At 40.1% G+C, this 25,133-nt stretch overlaps 2 protein-coding genes across 2 annotated transcripts; one reads left to right on the top strand and one right to left on the bottom strand.

Moving 5' to 3' along the window:
- The first annotated feature begins 332 nt into the window (after positions 1-332).
- LOC102781056 (ras-related protein Rab-8B-like) lies at positions 333-3,342 on the top strand. The gene is made up of 8 exons (XM_006789306.3): positions 333-569; positions 1,048-1,108; positions 1,211-1,271; positions 1,367-1,444; positions 1,595-1,684; positions 1,800-1,865; positions 1,959-2,009; positions 2,105-3,342. The coding sequence occupies exons 1-8, from the start codon at positions 446-448 to the stop codon at positions 2,195-2,197; spliced, it is 624 nt and encodes a 207-aa protein (XP_006789369.1). The 5' UTR covers positions 333-445; the 3' UTR covers positions 2,198-3,342.
- LOC102780768 (transient receptor potential cation channel subfamily M member 1) lies at positions 2,850-21,496 on the bottom strand. The gene is made up of 27 exons (XM_006789305.3): positions 21,371-21,496; positions 14,812-14,888; positions 13,913-14,108; positions 13,403-13,616; positions 12,971-13,095; positions 12,718-12,889; positions 12,217-12,391; positions 12,000-12,123; positions 10,438-10,510; positions 10,207-10,307; positions 9,554-9,730; positions 9,323-9,457; positions 9,152-9,202; positions 8,894-9,034; positions 8,770-8,799; positions 8,385-8,677; positions 8,038-8,266; positions 7,820-7,951; positions 7,600-7,731; positions 7,383-7,511; positions 7,037-7,288; positions 6,768-6,942; positions 6,087-6,107; positions 5,862-6,006; positions 5,560-5,765; positions 4,942-5,074; positions 2,850-4,850 (listed from the first exon to the last, which is right to left on the bottom strand). Exons 1-27 carry the CDS (start codon positions 21,428-21,430, stop codon positions 3,506-3,508), a joined length of 5,043 nt encoding a protein of 1,680 aa, XP_006789368.2. The 5' UTR covers positions 21,431-21,496; the 3' UTR covers positions 2,850-3,505.
- Between the last annotated feature and the right edge of the window lie 3,637 nt (positions 21,497-25,133).

The following is a 25,133-nucleotide window of genomic DNA, read 5'->3' as shown; positions in this document are numbered from 1 at the left end:
TCACTTCAGTGTGCCTTCAGTTTTGAATAAATACCCAACAGTTTCACCTGCAAAGCACCCCCACACCATCCTACCTCTTCCTCTGTGCTTCATGGTGGGAATCATGCATGTAGAGGCCATCAGTTCGCCTCAGTTGTGATATGTAAGCCCACCGGACAGCAATATCAGGAAGAAGGCGCACAAGAAATCAGAGAAGTACCAGGGGCATTAGGAGCATTTCCAAAACTGGAAGTCTGTGTCCAGAAGTGATGGTTAAAATCGAATTGTCCCTTTAAACTACAAAGCCCCACAATGCCAAGCGGGAACTGACGTCACATTTCTCGGCACCGGGCTGTCGCTAGTCTGCCCGGGTCTGCAACAGACAGCTGAGGGGTTTCCAGACGGGGGATCCCAGCTTCATTGCGGCCTTATAATATCGAAACGCAGAAGTCTGAAGTTTATTTCAATGGCGAAAACGTACGATTATCTCTTTAAACTCTTGCTTATCGGAGACAGCGGAGTCGGCAAGACATGTCTGCTGTTCAGATTCAGCGAGGACTCCTTCAATACCACCTTCATATCTACAATAGGTGAGTATTCTGCTGACGCCCCCCAAGGATAAATCTAATAAAACGAATGCCGGCATCCACATAGTCCAGCGTTTTGCTGCATTGATCTGTCAGTAATAGAAGCTAGTGAATTTTTTTCATGAAAGTGAGGAGAAGGACAAACGACCTAAAAGGGAAATAACTGCATATGAACCAGACAATAGGAGTGTGAGACTAATGAATGATGCTATTCTGTCCTTGAAGACTCGTATGCCCTAGCAGGGTTAAATACAGAATGAAATCAAAGCCACAGTCAAGACTTTTGATCGGCGCTGCAAATTTACACTGCAGCTATTTCTGCTTATTCCTCAAAATATGTTCCTCTAAAACGTGACACGAGATCACATTTTACCATTAATTGCAGAAATGCCTGGTTTCCTGTGTATGTGAGGCATGTGACAAATTGGACGGTGTAATGTAACTAATTAAGCTTATGTGGCTCTTACTTGCTTTAATACAGGAATAGACTTCAAAATCAGGACAATAGAGCTGGATGGAAAGAGAGTCAAACTTCAGATATGGTATGTGTAATTTGACTGAGCTTTTTCCCTTTTTTTATGGGAAAGTCTGACTGACCTGCACTTTAACCTGCTCCCTGTGTTGTTGATTTGATGTGTAATTAGGGATACTGCGGGCCAGGAGAGGTTTCGCACCATCACTACAGCATACTATAGAGGAGCAATGGTTAGCTTTTTATTTCTCACCATGTTGCTATATATCTACCTTACCCTTACACGCGGGGGTTCATAAATTGTTATTATTATTATTTTCCTTCCCAGGGTATCATGCTGGTCTATGACATCTGCAATGAGAAGTCCTTTGAGAACATAAAAAACTGGATTAGAAATATTGAAGAAGTGAGTTCCAAATTTAGTTATATTATTAGTATTTTTTTTGTAATTTAAATTCTGTGATTGTTAATTATAAGTAAATTATAGTTGTTTTTAATACTCATAGTATCATACTTTAAATAACCATAAATAATGAGTCTTATTTAATTGTGCCAGCATGCCTCATCTGATGTGGAGAAGATGATCCTGGGCAACAAATGCGACATGACTGACAGGAGACAGGTGTCTAAAGACAGAGGTGAAAAAGTGAGTCTGAAGCTAGTCGTTACCAAAAAGCAAGCTAATCAAGCTAATTCAGTTGAAGTTATTGCAATTTTCAGCGTTTGGCATAAATATAAATCTATGTTTTTATTTCACCTAGCTGGCAATTGATTATGGAGTTAAATTCTTGGAAACCAGTGCAAAGTCTGGCTTGAATGTTGAAGAGGTAAGCTGGATGTTTTACCCTTTACCATAAAGCATGACTTACACACAGTATATGTATGTGTAATATTTCTTTTTGTCTTTTATGTCACACAAGGCTTTTTATACCATGGGAAGAGACATACTGCATAATCTGAGCTCAAAGTCGGTAAGTTGAAGAAGGTTTCATTAATTAGTCGCTATCCCGTACTTTGTGTCACAGTCTGTATTTACATTTCTTCACCGTCAACTCTTTTCTTGTAGACTGACAACAGTGCTGGAGGATCAGGCAAACCGGTCAAGATCACAGAGAAAAAGTCGAAGAGAATTAAATTCTTCAAGTGCTCGCTCCTCTAAGCTGCTCACGTATGTGGCGTGACATTGGTGTTTTGGAGGGTTTCCGCCTTTTGGCCTTCCTCGCTGCGGAGGCAGCCGTGGTCATATAATCATGGGGCCTTATTGCCAGCTGGACTTACAGGTTCAGGGGAGGCTGAGATGCTACCCTGATCTGCTGACCAGACGAGGATCAATGAGGAACGAGGCTTTATATGTGTTCATGCAAAAAGACTGATGCATGAATATCCAGCAGTGGTTTGTAGCTCACCCTGCAGTGCCTGCTGACTCTGGACATGTCTGTAGGATCTCTTAAAAAATATGTGTTACAAATATTGGTCTCATAAATGGTAAATGAAGAAAAATAGAGTATTTCATACAACGTAGCATCATTTTATACGCCCTACCTATTGTTACATTTACTATGACGATGCTGTAAGATAATCATATGGAGTTTCAGAATTGGTTGTAATTGTCTGTGTGAATTCATATATGTTACGATTGTGGTATCCAGTGTTAATGCCATCATTTCTAATTGCACATGTGTGCCTATTTAAAGTCACAGTATTGCAATAGAAAGACAAAAATATGTAAAGAAAAAATAGCAACAACAAAAGAAAAAACAACCTACTGTTTTTTACTTATTTTTAATAGAACCTTTATTTGTACAGGGTTCTGTGTCAAAACAAAGCTGTGAAAGAGTTTGTTTCTTGGAAGCTTGTACTTAATACATATTGTTACGCAGTTGTCAGTATTTGCATGAAAGCTGTAGGGAGACCTCAGACTATTAAGCACACAGTATCTGAAATAGAAAATGTTTACAGGCAGTATTTGAAAAATGTTGAGCATATATAGGAAGTGAAAGTTTTTGCTGTTCACATATTTTGTGTGTAATCACAAGTAGCAGTTGTGTTCTTGCTTTTATTTCCTCTTGAGACTGTAGACACAGAGCACTTTCCCTTCACGCGTCCAATATGAAAACACAACGACTGGAGAAAGCTGTAATGTGAATGATAGTCCTTGTAAACTACTGTATGTTACATCAGTGAAGAGTAAAAATGGAAAAGAAAGTGGATCTTTATGGGAATGTTGATTTTTTTTTTTTTACACAACTACACTGCATGGTTGAAAATGTTAAAAAAAAAAACTCTGGTAAAGCTTTTATTTCCCCATCATTGTCATTTTGTTTGTATCTTTGTATCAGAAACTCACTTAGTAATGATTTCTGATGGCAGGCTACATGTCCACTACTTTAATCATAGCTTTCTGTTTGTCTTCTTGCTATTTTTTCACTTCTCACTGGTTTATTTTCTCTTTTTAAGGCTCTCATTTTTACTCCTGGACATCGTCTTCTGTCTTCCCTGCATCTGATTTTGTTTCCTCATCTGCCTGTCCAAAAGTTGACACCTTTCTGCTTTCGTTAAGGACTCTCTCGCTGCTAGATGCAGCTAGCTGCTTGCTAACCATCATGGACTTGGCTCTCCTGTCGCTAGCGTTCCAGGTCAGTGATCTGTGAGAGGGTAAATATTTTTCATCAGCAGCTATCAGATACTCTGTGGTGTTCGAGAGGTTTCTCTTGACCGTTTTTGGATCCTCAGGAGTTTCTGTTCCTGAAAGAGTCCTCGTACTTTCTGTAGGAATTGCCTCAGTCTGAGTTTGATATTGCTGGGTGAGTGTTCTGACTGTTGATACTTTAGGCATTTGACCCAAAGTGGTAGGATGCACCTGATACGCTAAACTTGATGGCCACTGATTTGGAGTTTTATTAATGTGCTCTACCAGTGACCTGTACTCTGCAGTTTGCATCATATCATCACCAGCCTCAGCTGGAGTGTAGAGGATGCTGCTCATAGCCCTCTTCTTAGTGATGGGAGAAGTCTGGCTTTGGTTTTCAGTAGGGATGTACCTCAGAGATTTAGTCCTCTTTGGCGAAGAGGAGTTTCCTAGCAGACTCTGGACTTTTTCTATGGGCTCAGGAGCTTTCTGTGGTTCATCAGGGGGGTTCATAACGATGGTGCTCATAGACCTCCTCTTTGTCAAAGGAGAAATGAATTGGTCTTCAATTGGATAGTGTTTCAACGATTTTGTCCTTTTCGGAGGGGACAAAGGCCTCAGTCTGTTTTTGTCTGGTAGTCTGTCTAGAAACATTGTGCTGCCTTGTTTTATGTTTGTTATTGTTTCTTGACTTGATGTTGCAGAAGAGGGCCTTTGTTCACACGGAGATATGAGAATATCTACAACTGAGCTTGGCGGAGGTCTCTCGAAACCTCCGGACTCTGAGCTCTGACCACCTTCCTTGGTGTTGAGAGTGCACATACTTGAGGCTTGTCGCAAACTCCGCTGTCTTTCTAGGCCGGTTTTTGTTGTGTCTTCTGGGTCCTTCTGCCTGGATGCAAACTCTTCCATATCCATGTGGAAGCGGTAAAGACTGTAACCGTCAGCACTGTTAATACTGCCTTGGCGAAGGAGATTGGAAGGGTCGCACACCGATGAGTTTCGCGAATAGGTTCGAGTCAGCTCTAACCTGTCCACACCTGCAAGCTTTTCAAGGGCGGTTGCCATACGTCCATGGAGCTCCTCCAGCTGGGCCAGACGCAGATCCACCGTCTGCAGGGAGGCCTTCATCGTGTTCTCCCTCTCATTTACCTCCTCCAGACGCATTGACATATTCTCAACTCTGCCAAGAAGAGTTGAGAGAAAAAGAGTGTTTATGGAAACAGGAACCAATTTGAAATATTTGAACTACTTTTAAAAGGATAGTGATGTACCTCTCTGAAGTAACCTTGATGCGTTCGTCACTGGAAGACTGTTGCTCGTCCTCTTTCTCTCTGAAATATTCCTCGACACACTGTTCTTCAAACTCGTACAGGAATTTTAGCTCCTCTGGATTCAGCCTGAGCTCTGAAGAAAACACATGACAGCAATTTTTGTTAAAAAAAAATCAGTTCCAGCAGTTTCTTCATGTTTATAGGCTACAGAATCATGAAATTAATATTTTGATGTGGTTTAAACACTTAGTGTATATTATTAACCACTGAAAAACTGCATAAACTCTTTACCCTCATAAAGATGGCATTTGAAAACCTCACCTGTATCCTTAGTGATGAATTTTAACAGCACAGTGTATATCAATAAAGATGTGGTTCGTCGACCATTAGAATAGTTTCTGTTTTTTATAGGTATTTGCATAGACAGAGACCATCCCCACTAACTTCTGATGCACACACACATACATTTTGTTCTACAAGCACGCCTGACATTTGATAGAAATTTAGAAGGCAGATTCAAAGGATACTCCTAGGAGGCTTTCAAGGGGTAAAGAGTTAATTGCACTTAAGTATTAAGTATAATGATAAAATTGTTTTGGTTTAAAAAAGGAGACTAACTGAGGCCACGGTCTTTCTCATCTAGCTCTCCCTCCTGTTTCTTCCTGGCACATCGCTTGAACATCCTGTTGAAGAGGATATAGAGGTGGCTGAGGATGATGAGAGGTGGCGGTAAAATGGGGCGGTCATGGAAAGTCATGATCAGCTGATATCTCTGAAACTTCCACACTTGGTTGGAAATTGACTTGACTTCAAAGAAGGTGTTGCTGTGGGACAGGACATGCAGACCAGTGAGTAAAAACTGTAAGAGGAGATATTTTCTTAGAAACAATAGAACAAGTAGACATTGGAAGTATAGTTACTTGAAGACCGCAATGAGCAAGTTGACCAGAAGAATGTTTGCTACGAGAAGGTAACAGGCCATAATGGCAGGTGTGAGCCAGGCACCAGGGATACATGGGGGGAGTTTCTTCCCATCCTCATCATATAAATGTTCACCGCATGGAGCTGCAAGAATGGGAGGTTAAAGTTATACATTTATATAGACTTTAATGTAAATAATTAGAATACCATTCATGATGACTTACGGTTGATTTCCATTGCATAGACTTGGAAAAATCCCCGAAAACCACAGTTCCGCAGGGAAATGGAGAAAGCGTTAACATCAATAGACATAAGACTTTTATGTCATATTTCTGTCAAGGTCAAGCTGTTTTGCTTTAAAGGGTGGACTGGTCTTATCAAATTGTTCATTGCACTTTTAAAAGTACTCAAACATACCTAGTTGCATACTTTATATCCTTGACATATTTTACATTTTTCAATTTTTTTATATAACCTTTTTCATAAAATCAAAAATGAATGAAGACAAACATCCGAATTTCAGTATGAATTAGAACACGTGTTTAACAGCACCTTCCAGAAAACATTCAATACCATCTTCAATACCAATTGAGGCTTTTTAAATAGTTGCTTGTTGCCTTCACCTTGACAGAAGAAACATTAACAGGAGAAGAAAAACTTGGAGGCAGATGATCATGACAGAGGAGATGACATACAGGCATCTATTCTGCTCTTAAGCAGTGAAACATTGTGTTGTACTGAATGTATGTATTGTAGTAAGTGCTATTCCAAATGTGCCAGCAGAGGGAGACAAAGTATGTCAAAGTGTGTGACATTGCTAAGACAGATTTTAAAACAGAGAAATAATACACTGATCATCTGCCCAGAATCAGGAAACAGAATCTTACTATGAATTCTAGTCTTACGGTCTATCGAGTCTGCAAAAACCTCCCCATAGATCATCCAATAAGGCATGTAGAAAATGTTTCTGGCCAGGCGCCATGTTGGCTCCTCATCTGGATGAAGTATGGCTTGTCGAGCCACTCCAAAGCTCATAAGCACCACCAGCATGATCACCACAAAGTACATCATATCAATCATCTGAAAGGAATCAAACAAAGAGAACATGCAAGCTCAGTGTGTTCTCTTTCTTTTTGTGTGTGTGCATGCCATCTGTGATTCGTTGAACTATTACCATTTTCCCTATCATCATCACATAAGGTCCCAGGTATTTGTTGACTCCAAAGATGTCCAATACACGAATGTACCAGAAGATGATGTCTATACAGTAGATAACCCTGCCATAGCCCATGTATGGTTCAGGCTGTAGCCGTAGCATTAGCCCCAGAAGGAACGTGGATATGGCAACCAGGTCTGTGATGTTCCAGTACTCCTCCATCCACACACTTATCTTTTGTTTCAGCTTCCCTGGTTCTGACATCAGAATCTAGACACCAGGATTAGGAGATCACACAGTATTCATTGCAAGCCCATAAAACCGTTTGGAATTTAAGATATTCCGACTCTGTAAAGATTCATACCTGTCGGACTTTTTCAGTGCCAAGTGTGAGGATGTATGCTATGACCGTCCACTCTTGTATAGATGGCCATCGCTCCATTTTCACCAGGATTATGTAGTTGTACAGCATCAGATAGCCCAGATAGGAGATCTGTCAAAACAATAAGGTCATAAAGCTGTTTGTTGTTGTTGGCAGTCATTTTTGAAATACATGCTTCACGCATCAGAAGGGAACTTACTGTGTTAAACCAGAATTTGGTGAAAGGTGCATTATAAAACTCAAAGAATCTTTTGCCAACTGGGATTTTATGGATTTTGGTGCTATCCTCTTCTTCGTCTCCTTTTCGGGAAGTTGCATCAGTGTTGGCATCCTGCAGCATCACAGCAAACAGCAAGCTTACAATCATTCACCCTTAAATTAGGCATATGTCTAATAAAAAAAAAAGTATGAACAAGGACCTTGCTGGATTTTGTGTCATCATCTTTGTCCTTTCCCTCTTCTTTGCGTGCAGGTGCCTGATAAGAGGCATCGTCTCCAAGGCGGAAGTCCAACAGCAGAATCAGAGGAGGGAAGATGATTCCCAGAATAACCTGAGTGAGATAATCATTTTTCAAGTATTTCCGCTAATAACATTCTTCTTGTAAATATTATTGTTTTAGAATTTTTTGAAGTTAACCTTCAGGCCCGGGCTTTTTCCAATCCTCAAGCAGCCCATCCACATATCAGTGAGCAACATCTGGCTGCAGGTGTGAGCGATGAAGTCACGTTGCTTAGCAGCCACAGCCAGCTTCAGACAGGTGGAGTTACTCCAGTTAACCAGCTCATATGTTAGGAGTTTCATGGCCACCTGTTCATCGTGCTTGTAGGACTGGTCCAATAATTCGTAGGCCAGTTGTCCAAATTCTCTGTGAGAGGGACATAACGACAATTATTTCTATATAGCACTTATCAAAGTAGTTTAAAGCAAGTAGAAAAAGACATACATCGTTACAGAAAGTATAAAAACCATTCTGCATCACTCACTTGGAGTTGTTTTCCAGATCTTGGGAGATATCATCCACCAGTTCACTCTCAGAGCACTCATGAGCCATGGCCTTATACAGTTTACAAGCCACTAAAGCCTTTGCCATAGCCTCTTCGCCACGCTGCCAGAGAAATAGTGCCATCTTCTGGCGCTTCATCAGCACCCCCCACAGCATCAGCTCATGGAAGGGATACTTGAATCGACAGACTTCAGGGTCATCCACATCAATTTCCACCTCCTCCTCTTTCTTCTTTTTTGCCTTTTTCTTGCCTTTTGACCTAGGTTCATCATCCTAACAAAAACAAAAACAAAACAACAACAGCTAGATAGATTGTGCTTCTGTGTGGGTTAAACTATTTTAGTTGTTGCGAAAGAAAACCCTACCTCCATTCCTAGAAGCTTCAGAGCTTTGGGCTGCAAGAAGAGAACAAAGCGTTGCAATTAATGTAAAATGTTACTTAATATGATGACAAACCATTGTCATTTATTTCCTTCCATCCATGCGTACCCTTTTTAGTCCATATAGATTGTTGTAGAGGTTACGGAAAGCTTTCCTGGTGTAATTGCTTCTGTAAGCTCCGCCCATGAGGTATTCCAGCACAAGACCAATATCAATCAAAGTAATTTGATAATCTGGAGGAAGATTTCCCTGCAGAAGTCATATATAAAAAAGCACGACCTTAACTGCTTTAAAATAATATTGAACCTGAAATAAACTGAAATGATTCTGCTGAATGTTTATTGTTATAAGCAAAGACTGTCTTACCTTTTTGACATCCCTAACCACAGCATGCAGGGTATTTGCCGGGCCAAGTTTCTGAAAGATGTGAGGAGAAGAAGGAGAAGTAGGTTCTGTATATTTTTATCCATCAAAACTCTGTGAATTAATATTTTTTTTCCCTTTCGCTGGTGTTGCTCAGCATTGTAGAACTCTCACCGTGTTGTATAACTCTTCCAGCCTGGGAATGGTGAGGAAGTGGTGAATGTTGACTCCATTCTCGAGGAGCAGTTTGACAAAGTCCACTCTGTCCAGCACCAGAGCATCCATCATAGCCTGCTCCAGTGAGTTCACCTGATAGAATATATATAATATAATTATTTTCTCTATGTTCACTCTGTTGTCTCATATTTCCACATGTAACATTTGCATAAACGTCATTATTCCTACCCAGCGAATCAACTCCAACTTCCTTGGATCTGTTTCCTCTGGTGGTTCAGGTTTTGCCTTTCCCTTCCCTTTCCCCTTCTTGGCCCGAGTCTTGCTGCGAGGAGCGCTCGCAGGGCTCTTCTGTTTCTCCTGAGACGGGGCTGCAGTGGTTGTAGTGTTGGCAATAGCACCAGCCGGCTGACCGAGTAATAATAGAAAAAAAATATCAAACATCAATTTCTACTATGCCTCTAACTTGATCATATCAGTTGCCAGTTTTTGTGTTTGTTATGTGTGCTTATATATGTATTTGCATGTGAGGTGTGTTTTTTTCCAACAAGAACTGATATCACCAAGCTGAAAACTCTCCTTTGGTCTTCAGTCAATTCTTTTCACAATTTCTTCATCTCATAAACTTCACTCTCCGTGGATACCTGCTGATTGCTTTGGGTTTTCACATCACACTTGTGTAGGCTGCTTCTTTCAGCAGATGAATTTGAAGCATTTGCAAATGCGTCATTCTAAACTTTCATCAACTCTGTTTCACACTTTTTTTTCTTTTTTTTATTGGATTTTCAAAAACAAATTATTTCCTTCAGTCTTGAATCCATGTACTCACAAAGCACTGATGTGAAATGAATAATTTACACTGTTCAAAAGTGAGGAACACTCACTGGCAAATTGTGTCCGTAAACAAAGATGTGATTTCGTGCGATATCCACTCTGTTCCAGGCCAGAGCCAAACTGAGCTGGTCTGCTGCCGATGCGTTCGTTCCTGATGCAAGAAAAAAGACGGAGACATGACGAGAGCCGGCATGTGCGGCACGCCGTAAGAGAACTACTGGAAATATACAAGGAGGCAAGCTTCGAGTGGGATAACCACTGGTGTTGGTGTCTGATGATACCTTTTAACAAAGCAGTAAGGATGGCCATTTCTATATCCTGTTGTCCCTCAGACCCCATTCGAAAAACTGTAATCTATATGTGAGAATAAAAAAGGAAGCGAGGGAATGTTACACTGTATGATTGATGAAAGAATGAATTTTTGCCACTGATTTTCAGCAGGGCTTCTTTCTCCAGCGCCCTGTGGCTGACCTTTCGAGCGCAAACAGCCAATTTAATCGTCAGACACGGCGATAGCGCTTTCCTTGTTACAGACTTGACAATATCAAATGAAATTACGCTGACGGGTCTGTCACATGCGCAGCCACGGTGAATGGGATTAGATTGGCATGAATATGTGGCGCGGTGCCAGAGTTTTTCCAGCGCCGGCCTCAGGATGCGTTAATAATGAGCAGTCTGCATCAGCATGAACACTGAACACTTTTGTTTCTCTTTCAGGAAGCTGCAGCCTGCCTTGTTTGTGTGCGTGCGGACACTTTTATGATAATAATTTTATAATTCGGTTAAATGTTGCATCCTGGTGTTACATCACAGCAAAATGTAGCCCTCTAAATCAGTGTTTTTATCTGCTCAGGCCAGATGTTCACATTGGATGCACTTAGGATGAAAGGATTATGTGTGGACTAGAGAGTGACACTGATTCACCTGTAGGTTAGTTACCGCCCTTTAGTTTAAGATTTATACATAAAGAGCTCAGACAACTTGGTTGTTCTGCCACTTTGTCTCGATAGAGAATCAAGGAAAACTAAATAGTGTTTAATAAAAAAAACAGTACAATTCAGTATGTTTTCATATCTTTCAAAAAGCAGTTTAAGTTGCTTATGTGAGTGTTTTGGAGCATTAGGCAGTCTAATACATCTGGGATAGAGAGTTTCAGAGTGAAGTGGTAAACTGATAGCACTCTGGGGACTGAAAGCCTGCGGAGTGGATAGAGCAACCTGGCTGAGGATTAGGGAGCTGGATCCTCTCCTCCATCTGTGTGCTGTATGCTTCCTGTGAGTAGATGAAGTACGAGCTAAGCAGTTGATAGTGTGTGTTGATCTTTTCCTCTCAAATGTATAGATTATAGAGATTATGTAGCGTTACAAACTGTTTATCGCATCAATTATGCCTTCGGGAATCTGCAAGAGATGCACAAATGCTGCTATTATTTAGGCATTCATCTTGAAGAATTACTCTCAGCTCTGTTTTTTTTTTCTTTTTTTCTGCTGAAAACTTTTACCCGGTGTGTGCTGAACTGAGTTGGAGTACCACCATTTGACAGCTACGCACTTGCATGCGTCCTTAACAGTTAATAATATCCTACAGTAAAGCTGTAAAAGTCCCGGATTACGATATAACGCACATGACCACAAAAGAAGGTGAAATGACATGCAGGTAGCGGGGATTATGTTTATTCAGTATGTTAATGGACATACACAAATGAGTGGAGTGGCGATGAATGACGATGGAGACCAGATGCTTCACAACTCAGAAATATTTATTGATTGACACAGACATGTTGTTTTAAAAATACATGGCTTCACTCCTACAATGGTTTCACTCACTTTGTTCCTCTACTTACCAATTCCCTTTTTTTCATGCACTCCATTACCATGAGCAGGATCTGCTGCGACTGGCTTTTGCTATAATTGAATGTCTTCTGAATAGTCACTAAAAGTTGGTCTCTGACATCGTCGTTAACCAGGCTGCATGACAGGATAAAAAAAGCACATTTTTGTTTTTTGGTTTTTTTTAAAGGATTGATATCAGTGTAAAAGGCAAATCGACTGAAACCTCACCCTCCATCCTCTGAGAACTTGTGCGCAAAGGAAATGATGTCAGAAGCACGGCCGCTGCCATCGCACACCACCACAGGGATGGGGGGCTCATCTCTCAGACTCTCCAGGGCAATGGAGATAACGTTGGGACCTCCCTCTACTATTAAACACACCAGAGGAACCCCCTGACCCAAACCTGGAATGAATAGAGAGAAATAATCATTTGTTCCATCCTTTCTTTTCTCTGTAAAACAGTCTGAGAGTGATATGATGAAGCTTATGTTGTGCTACGATGCGATGTGTGAACAGACAAACCAGAGGAAGGAGGAAGTGACGTCAATGGTGACAGCTGAGCATCCCTTTGCTGTCCCTGCCTTATCCAAGTTCCAGGCATAGGATGACAAAGGGAAGCCCACATGTCACAGAGGAGCTCTCCATCCATGTGTCCAACAAGATTTTAGCTCACATATGCACATCACAGTGGGCAGATTATTTAAAAATGCAGCGCACTAAACAACTTACGAGTATTGATCTTCTGCAGAGAGATGTGCTTCTCCAGCAGTCTACGGAGTTTGACCTCAGAGCCGTACTTCCCGCAGGTTCCGTTGTCTGTGAGGATGAAGTGGGAATGGCTGTTGTTGAGCACAGCCAGCTTGCTCAGTGGGTTTGCCATCGTCTGATAGGGTCTTGTTACCTGGAAAAAGTTATAAGAAGAGACATTACTTTGAAAGGTCTTCTTTTTAAGGAGACCACATGCTGGTGCAAATATCCTTACATCTTTTCCAATGAGGTCTTCTTTGTTTTCAAGGATCCCCCATGGAGCAATCCCTATAGCACACACCTTTCCACGTGACTTAGAGGAATGGTCCTTTAAGGCATCTCCAACATGGCGGATGACCCCTAAGTTAAAATTGGCAAAACAGAGCAATACAAATAAAGCTCTTTTGTGATGGGGCTGAATTATGGAGCATACTGTGGTAATATCGCGGTAACCTCACGCAATATCAATCATTTGCAATGAATTTTCCACTAAAGCTCTAATTATAGTGCCTAAACCTGTGACAATGGGTTAGTCAAATCTCCCCCAGGAAATTGCAGAGTAGTGTTACGTAATAACAATTTGGGGCAAAGGTAATCTTCTAATGTCACAAGCTGATTGTTATTAAGTGAACATTAAAAGCATTATACTAAACCATCAGCGTCCTACCTGTGTTAACTCCACCCGTGAAGATCCAGGCTCCGGTTGTGACGGCCGCTTTAATCAGGCCTTTGCCAAACACTTGTTTGAGTTTGGGCTGGAGGTCAAAGTTCTGGAGACCCCCGTGTACAGAGATGAGCAAGGTGGGCAGCTCCAACTGCCAGTCCTTTACCATCAAATGCAGTAGGTTGTCAGGCTTGGTGTCGTATGAAACCCGGATATACTAGAAAAAACAAAGTTGGGAGGTTAATTATCACTTTTTTCTAGCTACGTCGTGTGCGTTAAGTACAATTTAAAAAGTTCAGATGTGGAAAAGCTCCTTAACACTGCATCGTATCCACTCACTTTTCTGATGTGAGAGAACTAACGGTATAAAAATGTGAATAAATAATCCTCCTTTACAAAGGAAAGGTCCCCACACTTTAAGATTCTACTTTAATGATTACATTCTGTTTTTAAGGCACCGCTTGTATCCACAGGATCGAAGATTGAAGCAGAACCTTTTTGACTGAGACTCACCATGGCTTTGTTGATGAATCCTCCTCCCTGGAACTCAATGATGCCAAAGGCGTCCGTCGGGTACGTCCTGGTGTGCTTGATCACACTCCATTTATCCTTTGGGGTATCAATGTGAACCAGCTGGTGGGTTTCCTCTAAGGAGTTGGCACCAGGAGGGATGGCCACGTGCTGAGTTGTCAGCTGACCACAGGCACATCTAGACAGATCAGAGGGTATGAACTGCAACTTGAAGAAGCCAGTAACACACACCTTGCACATATACTTTCATTGCTCTACCCATTTCTGGCAAATATGTGCTTTGGCAGACAAAGGGCTCACTGCCTGGCTGCTCTAGCAGCCCTGGAGTTTTCCCCGTGACTTACAGACGCATTGTTTAAATCCTGATAAATGCGGGATAGCATGAAGTCAAGGGTGTCATGATTTCAGAAATTAATTAATTAATAAGGAAAATATTTGTCAGTTAATATAGACCCGAATACCAGCTTCAAATACTATTATATTATTTACAGGACATTATTTATATAACCACCACTGTCATAACTCACATAGCCCATTTAACAAGAAAAATGTACACCGATGCATGTGATCTCATTTTATTCTTAATGTTTTCAGCTTTTTTACTTTTTAACATAATTTAATGGATATTAATTTGCATATGGAAAGCTTTAAAAAACAACAACAACAACAATACATTTTATAAAAATATGCTAAAATACACTTTAAGCAAAATGAACATTGCATGAATTTGCTTCAAGCTAGAAAAAAAGCTGTTGTAATTCTGGAATAATGATGTGGATAATAACAGCATACCTGCACTTACAATCTAAGGACTTATATTTCTGACTTGTAATTTTTTTAAGTACAATTTCAAGGTAAATTTGAAGAATTGAAGTAATTACCTGGTTGGGTCTTTGCTGGGAAATATGTGTATACATTCTCTTTTAAGAAAGGTCCTCTCAATCCATACTTTCTGTGCCTGGGAAGACAAAAAGAAACATAACAAAAGTGTTATGCAAAAGCAGTTTTTCGAAGAATCCAGAAGTTGTACTTGATATGCACAAAGACATGAGCATGGTGAACTGTGGCACTAAAATCATGCATGCTCTGTCATTTCTCATGTTATTGCGCCACAGCTGATGCTGGTAAAATTGCCTCCATTGTTTGTTCAAGTTTCATAAGCAGCCAGTGAAAAGCACAAAAGTACTATTCCCCCACACTTTGTCAAATCCTGTTCTGATTGCTTTCTGATCTTTTTCCAGTTGCCGATCAAAAATAACCCGAGTTCAAAGCGAAGGTTCTCAGAGGGCTATTGTTGATGGTGGAAGCCCAATTAACACCGAATCAGGGGAAGCAAAGCTTTCCAAGAAATCACCAGGAAGTGGGGTTGAAAACAGAATTTGAACCCTTGACAGCATTATTGTGTAAAAACATATTAAAAATCTGTTTAGACTTTACCAATAAGCCTGAGGTCAGATGAGTAAGTATGAAAGACCTTATATAAACCTCACTGAAGTCTTGTGATAATCACAAGTAGCCATAACACAGAACAGTTACTGTTCTCGCCCTGTTTTTCTGCTCAAATGACCCCCTTTGAGAGCAGCTGGACCGCAAAACCACAGACTTTCCCGGAGTGTCTACTCACCTCCGCTTTAAGAAAAAGGGAAACCTTTGCCTTTATTTATTTTTGTTTTTTTGCCTGTGCAGATGTCATATGGTCCATCCAAACCAAAAATATACACGAATGCAAATAGATGCATGTTCTTTGCATATTACTTTTAATCTGTTTTTATTGCATGTATGCCATTTTCCATTATGACTATTTTCCACCAGTAATTCTTCGTGGGGTTTTTTAACGCTTGTTTTTCAGTTCAACACTACTACTGTAAACATTTGGTATAAATTATTTAAAATTATACAAATACATAGATATCAGCCTTACATATATTATCTGCTGTTACTACAGTGCTCTTTCAAGAATGGTGTTTTGGCATAGCTTCAAAACAACTACTTTTTATTTAGCATGAGTTTTTGTAAAAAATATTCCCATCTTTATTTCTCAGTGTCATCATGCATCAATAAGCACCTAGACGTCCTGCAGTGCTGCCTGCTCACATTTACCTCATCTGAACTCACTTTTCACGGTCTGCGATTAATACAACATCGGCCGCTGCTTGGTAAAATCCTAATAATGCAACTAAATAAAGTTTTTAAAGGGTTTCGACTCACGTACAATCCTCTTGACGGAGCTTCGAGGTCCTAGTGCTGCTGGAAATTAAGGCTAGGGAGTGCAGGGGAGCCAGAGCTTTCTCCTGGTGCTGCACTCCCAGTGAAGTGGCCTCATTGAATCCCACAGGACATGAAACTTCTTCACTTTATGAGGGCCAGTTAATATGATGAGCATGTGAGCAGGGTCTTTGTTCGCCCAAGTCTCATGACTCCAGTTCAAGGTAATCCTTTTGGGAGTCCCATGACCCTTTCTCCATGCCCAGAGGGTATTTTCATCATTCGCTTGAACAAGGCACAATAAATCTACTTTGATAACCGGCTCCTAATCTCCCAATTTGTGTAAAACTCCTTTCTTTGTACTCGCTTCACAGTTTGGAGGAACTTCGCCAGTGTGAGACGATGGAGAAGAGCGACTAACCTAAAAGTTCTGCAGCCTCGTTCAGAGGGTCCCCAACTTCTCGTTTGAAAATTTTCACCCCCTCCAAGTACTTTGATTTCAACCCAATTTGCATAATTGAGAGAATTGGATGCAGGCATTCTTTTGGAAGGCGCCTTGTTAAGACATGACTGGTCTCCAGTTGGGGGTCAGTCAGTGCTAATTGCAGTTAATCTTTATTTCCACCCACTATGTTTTTGTGGAGAAAAAGAAAAGGCAGCAGTCCAGATATTCAGTATTCCCTTAATCTTCCTGTTTAATGTCAGGTATGTTAAGTTGGTCTACATTTAAAAACACCCTTTTTTCATAAAAAAAGAGACTCCCAGTGCCCTTTTGTAATCATATTTATCCTCCTGTTTGGGTATTTAATAAAAACAGTCGTCAAGTTATAAAGGGATTGCAGATGCATTCTTAATAACTAGAGATGGAGCGAACTGGCACTAAGTAGCAGACGTCTGCTTAAAGCCTTTCTCATGTGAATGATTTGATAAGCACTCCTTTTATGGTTGAAGTGAGCAGTTTTAGCTCCAGTAAAAAAAAAACAGCAGAGGCTGGTGGTAGATGACAGAAAGACAAAGAGAGAATCCTAGCATCCCCCTCCAGTTTCCCACTTTTCTTCGTGCTCCAGTAAAAAACGCACGTGGGCCAATGTTAATTATAGCCGGACAAAACAAAGCGCATTTCCAGAAGGGTTTGGGCAGTGTGACGCAGTTATTTCAGCTTACTTAAACTCATTAACCATAGCAATTAAAACCAAAATCCAGTCAGCAACCAGCTGGCTCGTTAAGAGCTGCCTTTGAGCACTTAACAAAGAAAAAAAAAAAAAAAAAACATTTTAAAAAACCCTAGAAGAATGAGATAATGCAGGATCCGATCACACCAAGCAAATTAACAGGACTTAAGACAAGCCTCAGAACAATCAACAACATTCATTCCAACATGCAGACTTTGGAAAATTAGTGCTTAAAACAAAAGACAGCTATATGAGACGGAAATTAAAAAAAAAATATTTATTATTAGCTGTACTGATGCAGTGTTTTCCTCTCAAACTTTGACCATGCTTAGCACTTTAATACAATACATTGGACATCAGAGCAACAATGTATATACAAAGGTCACATTCACAGTATACCATACATTCATTCCTTTTTATACTGGAATCACATGGTCCTGGTCTCCTGATCCACAGCTTAGCAACAACTTGACCACAGCTAATTTGTTCCAGTAAAGCTTTAATTACACTACGCAGTTCCAAAGGCTCATATAGAGAAGGTATAATGATGACTTTATATCTGTATGTGGATATCTGACTGGCAGCACGTGTTTGGTTAAATTCTGTAGCTATATCAGTTGAAAATCAACGTGTCAGATATTCACAATATTGCAGTAACAATGGAATTCATACAACAAAAGCCTTGTGAGCACAAGTGAAAGAAAGGATTTTGGGTTCCTATAAGGAATGTGATGTTACCCGGGTTGAAGATCAAAGCAACTAATTGCTCCTCATTGGTATTGAATAGCCATGCTAGTTAGAGCTTGATGCATTGTGACAGGAAGAAAACCCATGTAGGCTCTGTTAACTGTCTAAAAAAAAAAAAAAAGGGTTTCAGACTCATGGTAAACCACATGGGCTGAATATAAAGCTGCCTTTTACTTGTTTTTACTCGAGGAGAAAAGATATTTCGTCAAAGTGGCACACTCCACTTCCAGGGTCTGGATGGGCAAATTTGCATTAACTGTGCAGCAAACTGTTTTCAGTCAGCCCTGTTTGTAAATGCACTCTTTGTCCTCCTGAGTTGAAAAATCCAGTTAGCCATCACGAGTCCAACATGTCACTGATTATCCCCGAGAGTTGAGGGAGTCATAAGACATGTTTTAAGGCTGCTGTTTTTCCACTTTTTTCCCTAAAGCAGTCTGACTGAAATAGAGACCAAAATCAAGGAATCGCAATAAAGTTAGTTTTTTCCTAAAAAACTAGCGACATCTGAAATCTTTCTGTTGTGAAAGTGAAGGAACTTAGTCATTGTGGCTACAACGGTTTAAGTAACGTAATAATTATCAATCACGCGACTAAAAAATAACCAGGTTACCCAACGATTTTAAGGATTACATGGGTTCATTTATAAGCCTTACTCTATATACATAGCAGCCTCAACAGATGTTACAGGGATTCGACACCCTGGTGAATTCATGATTTGAACTACTTACAAAGAAATGAGCTGACTGCAATTTCAGTTGTAGATGCATGTTAAGAGTAAATGATAACTTTTCAACTAAACAAAAGAGAAAAAAATTGTTGTCGTTTGAAATAAATGTGCATTTCTGTTTATTTGGGTCAAGTATACCAAGTTTTTAATTGACAACAATTTGGGGATTAACAGTCACCAAGCCAGTATCCACAATGGATTGCACTATTGTGTGGATTAAAAGTATACCTGGGCCCCTAAGCAGCCCCTAACCTCATCACCAAGGCCAAAGAGCTCTGGGTTGACCAGTACAAAAGCTGCAATGGGATAATGGATCACCAGTAAGCATCTTGGTGACACATTGACAACTGTTGGTGTGATTATTCTCAAATTGAAGACACGCAAAATTACGGTCAGTCACTCTCAGTCTGCTGCTCCACCCACGATCTTGTCTCATGCAGAATTAATGACCATAAGGAGGACAAGGCATGACTCCCAACACTGCATGGGAAAATGCAGACGGGACCACAGTCACCACCTTTGTTAGGAAATAAAACTTTTTTGAATAACTTCATTCAGAGTGTCTTAAGGGAAAAAATGCTGACTTTGACACCAAGAGCATCATCCCTACTGTCACACGTGGCAGTGCAAGCATTAAACTTTGGTGGTGTTTTCCCGTCAGTGGTACAAGATAACTTTATTGCAGTGAAAGCACTAAACTAGAACCTTTTAACCTTATCAATCATGGGTTTAGTCTCAGGGAAAATGAGACAAAGCATACAGCCAAGGAGTGGCTCAAGAAGAAACACATTAAGGCTTCGGAGTGGTTTAAACAGTCTCTGGACCTTAAATCCAAAAACTTATAGAGACAGCCACACTTTTGTGTATCCAAGCAACCTCATATACTCGAGCATTAGGAAAAGATCTGAAGAGAAGAGTGGTCGAATATCTCTACAGAGACTGTGCTTGCCAACAACGGTTATTCCACCAAGTACTAAATCTTGTGCTCCAAGGGGATCAAATGCTTTCCGTCACTAAAATTCACATTATTTTGTAGCCGTTATAGGATGATTTTGTCATTAAAATTTATCTTCTGAATTTATCAGCTGCCATATAAATTAAAAACTTTGTTTTTATGTGAGTGCTGCAGATGTTGTTTCTACATGTTTTTGCCTTGAGAGGGATGTATTCAAAGAATTTCTTTTTTGCTTTTCTTTTGGTGTGCGCTTAAATAAATGCCATTTAATTTCATCAGAGAAGAACAACTGAATGTGAAGGGTGGCTGGGTGACTCATACATCACAATCTCATGTGAGGTGCAAACCCAGAGTGAATCTGGTAGGATATACAGATTCAGATTTTTACTGGTTGTTGCAGTTTTTATTACTAATGTTAAGTGTCTGAACTCATCAAAAATTAGTCACCCCCGTTAACCTGCGGAGAATTCATGAATATCATGTGCTCTCTGGTGACTAGAGGCCAGCGTTCACCATGATTTCAGCTTTATGATATGATCAGCAATGATACTCAGGTAGGGTCTGGCATTTAAGTGATGCTCATTTGCTACTAAGGAGCCCTAAGTGTCCCACACCATTACACCACCACCAGCAGCCGCAGCAGCCTGAACATCATGCTTTTATGTTGTTTAGACCAGACTCTGACCCTGCCATCTGAATGTTAAAACAGAAATCGAGACTCATCGGACTAGGCAACATCTTTTCAATCTTCTGTGGTCAGATTGTGAGAATTGTAGCCTCTTTTTCTGTTCTTAGCTGAGCACTCAGCAATAGTCTTCTTCATATCTTCATTGTAAAAAACTGGTTATTGGAGTTAGTTTTCCCTTCCTGTCAGTTCGAGGCAGTCTGGCTATTCTCCTCTGACCTGTGGCATCAACAACACATTGTTACCCAGAGAAAAGCTGCTCGATGGATAATTTTTCTTTTTAGGATCATTGGTTGTGTGGGAAAAATCCCCGTGAATCAGCAGTTTCTGAAATACTTAGACCAGCCTGTCTGGCACAACCATGCCACAATCATTGTAGTTATTTAATCCAACTTTCTCCTTCATTTAAATTTAAATTGAATTATATTTGTCCTTGAAAATTCTGTGCTCATAAGCCTCCACAAAAATAGTGCAAACTCTCTTAATTTGCAGTTCACATGCTCTTCTTCTGGGATATGTTGCTCAAATATTGGGAAGAGAAATGTATGAATGATTACATATTTTTGCTTTCAGGGTCTTTTAAATACTTTTTTAAGACTTTACAAAGATATAAAAGTCAGTGGTTATCAAAGTTGGGGAACGAGACGAGAAGGGCTGAGGCTAGATGCCAGTGTTGGCACCATGTTGTATATCCTTAAAGTGATGACTTGAGTAATCATACAGTTTGTGTTTGCAAAATGTTTGCTAAAAAGCTAAGATAAACTTATTTTTCTTGAGAACAACATCATTTATAAAAGTTCCATTAATAATAGATTACAATTCAATTTTAAAAAATCTTTTAAAACTTTTTTTAATCCTAATTAAAATCCCAGAGTGGAAAAAAGTCTGAAAGGTAATAAAAATGAATAGCTGTTGAATGTGACATTGTTGCCTGCATGCTTCATCTTACCTTCTGCGAGCCAGATGTGCTGCGTTTGAGGGAGGACCTTTTAAAGGTGCCAGTGTCCATGCTGGAGACTTAACTCAAGAGAGGAACCCTTGGAGAGTGGCAACAGGGGACGCCAGCAACGTCGACATTAGAGACAGACAGAAACACTCAAGAGCCACTACAGCACCAGGTGATGGCACCAAGCCCTGGATTTACACTTCAGTAAAGGTTTCAATGCTTCTCTCTCCTCTATGCGGCTTACTCCCGACTGACAAGACAGAGATCCCTGCCAGGGATATAAATCACTCGATGACACACTTGACACATAGACCCTTTTCCACTGCCGAACATCCCATAATCAGGCTTAATGCAGCCAGCTCTTACGAAGCCTCAGAGTCTAATGGATAGAGATTTAATAAATGGTTATTGAAGGTAAATCTACTTTGGCACACCACAACCCCCCAAAAAGGCTTAGAGAGAGATCGTGCAAGCTGTGAAGCTAAAGTTAGCCAACAGAAAGCCAAAAGATATCCCACCAGATGAGATCTGACAAGGGAGACAAGAGGGTCCCATCAGGGTGCAAAAACATAGGTATGCATAAGCAGAGAGTACTTAGACTCATTAAGAAATAATAAACAGAAGGAAGGATAAAAACTCTTGAGTGGTTTTTATATTTGGGGATCTGAATAAAACAACACATTTAATCTCTCAGCATCTTACGTTTAGGTTTTCCCACCACATTAAGTAGTTGTGCAACACATGTGGAGCAGCTTGTTTCATAGTATTAGTAAGAGTTTGACCTCTTATATAAGACTTTAAAAATTAATGGAAATTCAAACTATCACTTGTCAGCACTATAAAAAAAACACTGCATTTAGCTTACCCTGAGCAAATATTTTTGGGGTATTCATTAAAATGGCTCAAAATATGGACGACAAAATCAAAAGCCTTTAGGTCTTATACAGAATCCAACACTTTTTTGTAGCAAAAACAAAACAAAAAAAGTTGACTTTGTTATAGACGGTCTGAAAGTCAAACCCAAGAGAAACCAGTTTAGGAGCGTGAATTTCATGTCCAGCACCTCCCTCTGCTGGACACTAAATAGAACAGTTTTAAGGGTGATAAATAAGTAAAGGATTACCAAGCTCACCAAGATTTGAAAGTGGCAAGAAATGATGCACATAGGCTGGATGTAACAGCCTGTGTAACTCAATGTTTACCTTACAGTAAAATAAACTGTTAATGTAAAAAAACCCAAAACAAAACAGCCCTGTCACAGTGAAGTGGCCTCCCACAGAAACACATTGCAACACAGGAAACTGCAACAAGTGTGAGTGAAGTAATGAGCTACCTAATCAGCTAATCCAAAGCATGCACTCACCAAGCATCTGCTTTACTCTTACAACTATGAGCTTTGGGAAACGACTGTACCTTGCGGTGTCAGTGAAGACAGCTGGATGACTTCATCAGGTCATAATCTCAAACAATAAACATGAACCTTGAATGAATGGTTACTTTTTCTCTGCTCGACTCCAGCCATGTGTCTAGGTGCTGTCTGCCTCTTAGAATGGATTATGTGTAATTTCTCCTTGTAAGCAGACACAAATGAGCTTTATCTTCTCCTGGTGGCTTTGTATTGGCCAGTGTGGGGAGATTATTTGTCTCCGAGAGAAGTTGTAGCACTGAATGGAGCAGAAGAAAGAAGGAATGATGAAAGACCCCAAACCAGATGTATTACTTAGACATGCGACTGAAGTCAGACAGAACTCCAAATAAACAACAAATTTTGATATCTGGGATTCTTTAAATTGATTTTTTAAACTATTAGTTTCTTTAAATCAGAGGTTCCCTCAACATACATGCAAGCTTTTACAAAACCTAACAGAAAAATTTCATCTTTAATCTTTGATAAGACTCTTCCACTGCTTTGATTGGATTAAAAAAAAAAGAAAATAAAAATAGATATTCTCTTGCATAGCACAACTTAAAAGTGTGTGTTGAACAAATTCTGTAGTCAATCACTATCTACTTTAAAGACCCATATATGCTTTTTGAGAACTTGATAATGTTGCAGTTGATGATTACTCAGTTGCATCACAATTAGACTACTATGGACCTCGTGGGTTTCCCCTGCACGACCCTAGAAGAGTGTCAACAAGATGCTGATACTATCCAAAGTAAACCCAACTTGAGAAGAAAACAAATAATGTGATGAAATTTCAGTAGATTCTCTGATCATTTTAATCTAACAAGCAACAGTATCTCACAATGTATTACATTTCTCTGCAGCAACCAGGTGCCAGCTTTAGCCACAAGAGGGCACTCTGATCCCTCGTATAGGCACAACAACAGAGTTCAAAGTAGTCAAGGTGGTTATCACTTTAATTGGGTCAAATGTTTTTGTTTGTTTCCTTGTATGTTTTATATATCAGACCCATCAATACAACCAAAATCATGGGACGAAAGAAAGCATTAGTTCCATCTATGCGAGAGCTAACTTTCTCCTCAGACCCCTCCTCTCAGAAAACACATAATGAGTGAAAGGGTGTAAAATATTTGGGAACTGTGTTTGAATCTAACACAAATGCTAATGTTATAAAGACACTCACTGACAGTATGACCCATGTAAACTTGGCCTTTATGGCATATAAAGGATGCTGAAGTGTGCTTTAAATAAGTACCGTGTATATTTCAAATATTTGACATTTGTCTTTTATTTTCTGGGGTAATTATATTTCTGTGCCCCCCCCGCCCCACCAAAAAAAAAAGAAAAAAGTTGTGTGCAAAGAGTTACAATAAATTTTTACAATAGGTTAAAAAAGTGGCACAGTTATATGTAAAACACAAGCTCATTATGTTCTGATGTAATGAGTTTCTGATTAAATTTCATCTCACAAAACATATACAGGAAAGTTTTGCCTTATTCCTAAGACTATCAAATCAGTAAAAAAGAGAGATACCCTGATTTTGTAATACAAAGATGCTGAATACATATAAGTATACATACAGCATACATGCCCACTTTCTAGTGTGTGTTGTATAATCCCTGTTGATCGTGTAAAACCTGTCCTCACTTCCCATTAAGTGTCACATGAGCGGTAAAGAAAACATGCTACACATTTGACGTTTCGCGTGCCAACTGCCTCAGATCAGGCTCAATGTACCTTCAGTTGTTTTACTTGATAATTTGTAAATGTCTCATGTGACTAATCTCATCACTTAAGCCAGATGGCATGAGGCCAGCAGCGGTAAAGAAGGTTAGGGTTAAAGTGCTTCCACATGTGATTTTCTGGAAGGAGACACCACTTAAAGAAGAAGAGAGGTTTCACTTTGAAGACTTCAGCTGTGGAAATCCCTCTTTCTTCCTAAACGTGCTTACTACCCCCAGCAAGGAAACCCAAACATTTTCATGCACGGAAGAAGAGTTCTGCAGAAACCTGTAGGTTTAAAACACTAAACAAAGCCAACCTGCCTCTCCTTCCTCTTGTGTCTGCCTTTCTGTGTTTTTGTTGCCATTTCTGTGTAATATTCGGCGACCTGCACAAACAAGGCGATAAAACTTGAGTGTTTGTGAGTCTCCAAACAGCCAGTGTTTTTCCCGGTTGCCCAGGCAATAGACTACACCCTCACCTGAGACCTTTTTGCTGCAGGTGTGTTCAGTCTCTCAGCACTGCAGAGGAGGACAAACACAGTCGGCTGATGCACACAGTTGGATACAAAATAAATTAAATAAAGAGCTCTAGATTACGTGTGTAGAAGGCGATAACATGTACCTGTTCTGAGG

The sequence above is a fragment of the Neolamprologus brichardi genome, chromosome 7 (assembly GCF_056152115.1).
Source record: "Neolamprologus brichardi isolate AB-2024 chromosome 7, ASM5615211v1, whole genome shotgun sequence".
NCBI lineage: Eukaryota > Metazoa > Chordata > Actinopteri > Cichliformes > Cichlidae > Neolamprologus > Neolamprologus brichardi.
The sequence above is the reverse complement of the archived record's forward strand: the minus strand, read 5'-3'. Positions and strand labels throughout refer to the sequence as shown.